Source organism: Pygoscelis adeliae, unplaced genomic scaffold, assembly GCF_000699105.1.
Source record: "Pygoscelis adeliae isolate BGI_AS28 unplaced genomic scaffold, ASM69910v1 Scaffold298, whole genome shotgun sequence".
NCBI classification, from domain to species: domain Eukaryota; kingdom Metazoa; phylum Chordata; class Aves; order Sphenisciformes; family Spheniscidae; genus Pygoscelis; species Pygoscelis adeliae.
The window spans coordinates 2,302,557-2,309,870 of NW_008825303.1; the positions used below are offsets into that span (position 1 = coordinate 2,302,557).

At 43.8% G+C, this 7,314-nt stretch overlaps 1 protein-coding gene across 1 annotated transcript in view; it reads right to left on the minus strand.

Moving 5' to 3' along the window:
• Positions 1–7,124, minus strand: part of DAPK2 (death-associated protein kinase 2) — a 46,866-nt gene extending 39,742 nt beyond the window's left edge. The window contains exons 1-2 of the mRNA XM_009330058.1: positions 7,051–7,124; positions 1,411–1,508 (exon numbers count right to left, since the gene is read on the minus strand). Coding sequence (XP_009328333.1) covers positions 1,411–1,487 — 77 coding nt within the window. The 5' untranslated portion in view covers positions 1,488–1,508; positions 7,051–7,124. The remainder of the gene's footprint in view (positions 1–1,410; positions 1,509–7,050) is intronic.
• Positions 7,125–7,314: the final 190 nt, after the last annotated feature.

Sequence of the window (7,314 nt, forward strand, 5' to 3'; positions counted from 1 at the left end):
TCCACTAGCCGGGTCACCTGGTCATAGAAGGAGATCAGGTTGGTCAAGCAGGACCTGCCTTTCATGAACCCGTGTTGGCTGGGCCTGATCCCCTGGTTGTCCCGCACCTGCCTTGTGAGCGCCCTCAAGACGAACCGCTCCATAATCTTCCCCGGCACTGAGGTCAGGCTGACAGGCCTGTAGTTCCCCGGATCCTCCTTCTGGCCCTTCCTGTAGATGGGCGTCACATTGGCAAGCCTCCAGTCGTCCGGGACCTCCCCCGTTAACCAGGACTGCTGATAGATGATGGAGAGCGGCTTTGCGAGCTCCTCCGCCAGCTCTCTCAGCACTCTCGGGTGGATGTTCTCAGGACCCGTCAGTACTCAAACATAAGCAGCTACAGAAAATTTAATAGTTGAGGCCTTCCTCAGAGGGAGGGGAATGGAAAAAAAAAACAAAAACCCCAAACCCCCAAAAAAATCTCCCCTTAGAAGAAATCTTCCCAACAACTCTAAAGATCAAATAGCTGGGAGTGAAAAAAAATAAGATTTGGCAGGGAATCGGCTTCAACTGAAGTGTTTTAATGTAACGAAATTATTGGCCCTTGAAAAACGGTAATTGCACATACACAGTCATTTATCAAAACCAACTGCCAGACATTGGGAAAGAAGCCAACATGTGTATAGCCCTAATTTAGCTATTTGCATATTAAAAAGAAAATCACTGGAGGGTTGGACACTGAATGGAAACCAGCTATCCTCACCCAGAGCACTATATGTTGCTAAGTGACTGGGGGTAGCCCTGTGTCATCCAGCTCACAAGCCCAGCAGAGTGTTTAAGCAGGTGCTTATGGTTAAGCATGGTAATAGCCCATTAACTCCACCTATAATTAATACCTGCAGATAAGCCTTTACAGATTAAAAGCTATATACAGGTATTAACCAGTCCAGCTGAAATTTTGGCAGGTAAACCTTTTCAGGAATACATACATAGTGTTTTGCAGGCAGATATGAACGTGTTCTGTCAGTGCTCAGAGCCAGCTGAAAACAACAGTGCTGTGCAGCACCGTTGAAAACAACAAGCCAAATTAAAGCGCTGTGCCTATGACGACGGCACCATGGGTTCCTGTTTCCTAGCTGGTTCAGAGAACAGACAGGTGAACTCAGTCTAAAGCACAGACACAGATGACACCTATCTACAAAAGCAATGTAAACATACCTTTTGTTGTCCTAGTTGCAAGAAAAGAAACAAGAAAATAGTTAGCACACTTAAAAAAAAAATCCACAGGGCAGTTTTTGTAAGGGGATGTGTTTCTATTGTTGTATATTGCAATTGATTTAGGTTATCATGCACAGTCATTGTTTTAAGATGTGGCAAATATCCCCACGTGTCAGCTTTTAGAATAGTGTGGTGTCATCAGTACAAACTTACCTTCCTAGCTCTTCCCCAATTTCGTAAACGTCCTCCACCTTCTGTTGCTTGAACAAAGCCATATTTGGAATTTTCATTGATGCACAAAGAAGATGCAACTAGAATATTAAGAAAGAATGACATTCATTACGATCTTCCAGCAGGCAAAGGCTCAGTAAAACACATTGCTGGTATAGTCACTTTAGATCCATTGCAGATCATTCATGGGCAAAGGTACCGTTGGTCAATCAAAAGAATTAATTTAGCAGTCTCAGCCAAACAGTGAGGGTCCAAATCTGGGAAGAGGTGAGCACCTGTATGTGAAGAGGGTTCTTGCCCCTCACTGAAGTACCTGAGCACATACTTAACCAGAAGCACAGAACACACCTTAAAACATAAATGTGATGGAAATAAAGCAACTAATTAATAATTTGACAAACTTACGGACAATAAAGCATCCACACCACACTAAAGAGAGCTAGCATGAGCATCAGCATTACATGCTTCTTCATTAAAGTGTCAGCAGGCAGTCCACGAACTAAGGAGACCACAAGGAAGAGCTTCCTTTTTCTCATGTCAGGCAGTGTTTCTGAAGCACACAGGTAGGACAGCAAATGGAAATCTGACCTACTGCTGCAAAAAGGCATTGCGATTCCATCTACAGAGTTTTTGGCACATCTTTCATCACACACTAGCCATTTCAAATGACAAACACGAGCAGCATTTGTTGCATGCATTACTCTGTGTAACTGTGAAATTTGTTTCCTGAACACAATCTTTTAAGTTGATAAGCTCTCTGAGGTCTGGAAAGACAAGTCTCACATTGGTGCATTTGAGGATCTGAGAGTGCATGACAGACACTTGCAGGCACCTCATGGAGAAGAGGGAGGTGAAGGTATCCCTAGCAATAGCTTTCATGCCCTCAACAGCAGCCTTGCTGGAGGTCTCCACTGCAGATGTGATGGCTCTCTTAAAGGCTCTGTGGGACCTACTGCATTTTCATTAACAAATCTGTCCAAACCCCAGTTTCAAAACCCTGCAATGGAGACAAATTTGCCTCCCACGCCTTCCCGTATAACTGTGCTCTAGCGATGATCTTGCTTATCTAGCTGCTTAAGGCAAATGATAAAAAACACACAGGTTGTGACACTGAAGACCAGAATAAGCATAGCACTATAAAAGCATACTGTAGAAATCAACACTTGCATTGGTGAGCCTCGACTAGATGCATTACAAAGGAGGAGGGGGGGAAAAAAAGGGGGGGGGGGGGAGCCACTTCCACTTTCCATCCCCATACTTTGTCAGACATTTTCTGGCTGATCCTTACTTTGCCTATACTGTCAGAGTTTTTCAAGATGAAACCAGGTAAACTGTTCTGCTACTCTGCTCATTAATTTCCCTCCCAAAGCCAGTTCATGCCTGGGACAAAAATGTGTCTTTTTCCTCTCAATGAAAACAAACAGCTCAAATTCTGCTTTGTAAGCAAATTACTGTATTCCTCAAGAAACCTTTCATAACCTCAGAGAAAGCTGAGGTTTCTCCTTAGCACCAATATTGCTCAGGGCTTGAAACTACAGTCAATAAATGCTTTAGTAGCATTTACAAGAACGAGAACATCTCTGAGCTACTGCCTCCATACTAAGTTTATATAATGTTGCTTGCAATTGTTCAGAGCAGGATTTTCTGAAGTGTTGGTGCAAAACCTAGTTCAACACCCACAGACTTCAGAAAAAGCAAACAAAGGACAAAGCCAAGCCTTGCTGAAAACCCCAAATCTTTTGCTCATCCTGAATTGCAAGATTAAGTTCTGAGCACATGCAAAAGTCAAGTAGGGGAAAATGCCCACGTATTAAGAGATACTGCTGAGACTTGCCCAAAGACTGTAAATCCCTCAAGCTCACTACTCCCTTCATCAGAATCCAAGGTACGTGGCTATAAATAACATTAATGCAAACACACCTAAAAGAAAACCATTGTTCTAAAAGACAGAGTTTGTCATTCAGAAGAGCAAGTTAAAAACATTGCTTTGAGAATGGGGAACCCACCTAAGATGCCTCTGGGAACATAGCCACTTTATGTTTGATTGACAAGTTTCCTCATTTCCGAGTATCCTCCAAAGAACATACCTACTTCTGCAGATGCATAGAATCCATGCAATATTATCTCAAAAATAACCAGAAAATTCTCATCCCTTTTGCTGATCTTTTAACTTATACCCTTGTTCTGCAAAGCTCAAGCCAGCAAGCTTAGTCTCAACACCAAGGAAGCATCCAAGTCAGAGTAGAGCCTTGTTTTTGAAGACTGAACACAAAACTGTTCCAAAGTGTTCAGACCCTCCAGTCATACCTCTCACGTGCTGGTGTTTCCCATGTCTATATTTCACGTTATCTTATACTGCCTTCCACTCTCATTACTTCTGCAGGTATCTCTCACTGGCTTTCGCCCAGCAGTCACAGTTAGCAGATGCCCAAAATAGATCATACACTTGACGATCCAAGACAATTGTCATTAGCAAATACACAGCATAAGGGGGATAAGATAATAAATGACAACCTTCACGCACTTAAGATTCATCTGAAATAAAAATGCCATTCACAAGCATAAACAGAAACCTCACCAGATATTATATACTGGTTTTAGGAAACTAAGGTGACTTCACATTCAAAGATTTAAACTACCATGTTTTTGCTGGACCCCACTTGCAAGTACAGAGTACAAGTATATCAAAGGAGGAATGAGCGCCTTAATTTTTTTCTCTAGTCAAATGGCGATTTCCTTATGCTGGTCAGTGAAAGCAGACTGAATTAGAGATGGTCATTCCTCTTTGACTCATTCAGACAAAGAAGTTGTACATTCATGATATGAGGAAATAGCAACAATCAACTTCGTTTTCTGACACGCTCTTTATGCTAGCACTTCTGGGGCACGTGCCCAAACAATATCACAATACAATGAGTCAGCACCATTCCAATCACCTAGGGTCTGCAAGGTCTTAAGACCACCAAGGCAAGATCTGCAGAGGAGAAAGCCTTCTGTGTTCTTTCACAGAACATGCCATGTCTGTTCCTCAACCATCCCATGTTGGGGCCAGCTCTTCTATATCAGTCTCTTTGCTCTAGAACTCCTAGCAGTGAGCATTTTAATACGAAGGCCAGCTTCTACTCAGCATTCGTATTACTTATGTGTTTTCATAATGATACTCCATTGAATAGTATAGGTATAGTATATGCTACTTCATCTTTTACTCCTGTATCCAACTCTCCTTTACACATTCCAAATATCACAAAGTAGCAAAGTATTGTTAATCCTATGCAAATTATTTTCCTACAGACACGTAACAAAGCTGTAGCAAAATGAGAAATAGAATACAGACCTCCGAGATTCCAGTTTCAGGCACTGGAAACATGTCCTGCCTAATCTCTTCACATTCCTAAATTGTCATACCAGAAAATCGGACCTTATTTACCCTAAGAAATCACGCTGTTTCCCATTGTGAGCTAAGGCATACTTTTAAACACATGTATTTTATATCAGTACAAACCCTAGATGTAGATATTCTTATTCCAGTACAAAAGCGCCTTTTTAGTGCAGCTTGTGCTGTGTGTAAAGGAGATTAATCTAAAGAAATCCACTCTTCTGAAGAGGGTGACAGAATCCACCTTAAGAAGAGCAGAAGAAAGTAAGTTATATTTCTCTTTTTTAAAAAAGGGTTCCCTGCATAGGTAGGTTATTACCCTGTCATCACCAAATTATTTGACAATCGGTGACTGGTCTACACATGTCAAATCCATGATAAATGTCCACCCACCACTGAACGAGAGCAGGATTATAGAAAACAGAGGTGAAACCATTTTCAAATGACTGAGGTAACAGCCAAATAATCTTACTTTCTTAAGTACACCTGACATGAGTTGAATCACTAAATCCTTTGCCAAACTCAGAAGCATCCCCTGTAGCATGTTTTTATATTACAAAACGATAGTTATACTAAAGCAAACCCCAAATTTAGAACAGATCAAAGTAACAACTTCCCTTATAAGTTGATTTTTAATACTGAAAAATGACCAAAGCAATTTATAATCAAAACTGGACTGTTTTAAATTAGTAATCTGAAAAAAAGAAACCCCCAAAAAAACAAAACCACCAAATAAATTCAAGTGATATTGTCTTCTAGTTTTGGTGCCTGAAGCTAAAACGAAACAGATTTTTATAAGCATTAAAGTGTTTTCCTCTTTCACCCTTCTCATCCCCCTTCTTTCTCTTCTTTTTTGTCCTAGAAAAGACTAAGCAATTCCAACAGCAAAAAACTACGTAATTTTTACCCTCTACTTTCAAATAAACATAATCAAAGCACAATTAAAAGTTGTATTAATTTCAGCAAACCCCTATTTTCACCGAAATATTTTCCTGTCAGAAAACAACAGCGGCCTAAAAATTTTTCTGTCAGAAAATTGAGGCAGCTATTGTTACCTGTGTGCCTATAAAGGACACAAAGCACACCCAACATCCGAGCTCTTCAGTCCCATTACAGAATCACTGCTCCTGCCACTAACTCTCAAGGGATCCCCTTCTGACCTCCCAAATTAACTCTGCAGTAATTAAATGCGTGGTGAATAACCAAAGACTGCGTTTCCAAGCCTCCACTTCAAGCATACGTACCAAATGCGTTAGCTCTGCAGCTAATTACGGCTCCCCAGCAGACAGCTAACTGCGAGGGCTGCCGCTGTAACTGATCCCAAAGCCCTTGCATGCTTGAGCGATGAGCTTGGTGCGAATGCCTCAACAGACAGGGTGCAGGGGAAGCCCGCAATGCCAGGCATGCTGGCATGGCATTGCAGAGCCCCACTCCCCATCCCTGAGGCGCCTTCAAGGATTATTACCGCAGATAAGATGTATCACTGCCCCAAAGTCAAGTGAGATCTAGCCCACGCGATCTACATTTCTTGCACAAGCAGATAAAGGACATAGGAAAGTCTGAAACCTATGAATGTTTCAGAACAAGCATCTCTAGAGAGGGTCAGAGTTGAGCTTTCTCCCCCATGCATTAAGCAGGTGAGCATGCAATCTTGGTCCTTTTGCAGGTGATGACTGATCAGCCAAAGCAGGAGCAATTGCCACACATTTCCACCCTCTCATTCACACCTTTGTTCTTGACTGTCCTCTAGAAGGGTGCAGGCCAGGACAAACCAGCCCCCGCCACGCTGCAGCACCCCGGAGCCCCCAGCTCCCTGCCCAGAGGAGCAGGTGTTAAGAAGCCTACCAGATCCCAAGTGAAGCTGTTTGAGGGGAAAGACAGGAAAAAACTTATGGATAAACGTGATGAAGTCGCACAGCATTTGCTGAACGACATCAGTAAGCTGAAGTGTGAACCCAGGACCAACCTTCCCTTGATAGCTTTGGACAGAAACAATGCCAGACCGAGCGGCGTGTAACACTGGCGGCATACTTCTGGAACTACTGCATTCCCCAGCCCTTGTGGGACCTGCTCAGGGATAAATGACAGCTGCTCACTGAGCAGATGATCCGGGGAGCTGCCTTTTACCCCGGCTGACAGCTGCGGTACAGCTGGCACGTACAGTCTGAGGTAGAAACACCATTAAACACGCTGTGCGGAAGGCCACCACCCGAGCACCTCTGACAGACCACTGCCACCAGACCGACCTGCGGGGAGGGACCCCACCGCCCAGCCGCTGAGCCCTGGACTCGTCCACGACGCTGAGGAAGAAGCGGCGGCGAGGGGCGGCCCTGCGGGCTCCCCAGAGCCTGACCCAGCCAGATGGGCTTCGCAGCTGCTCTGCTTCAGCCTCTGAACTCCGACGCAGGCGGGACGCAGAGCGGGAACACCACGAAAGCGGCTCAGAAGCCGACGGGCGGCACAGGGGGAGAGAAGAAGAGAGAAACAGGGAGAGGGGGCCGACGCCGAGC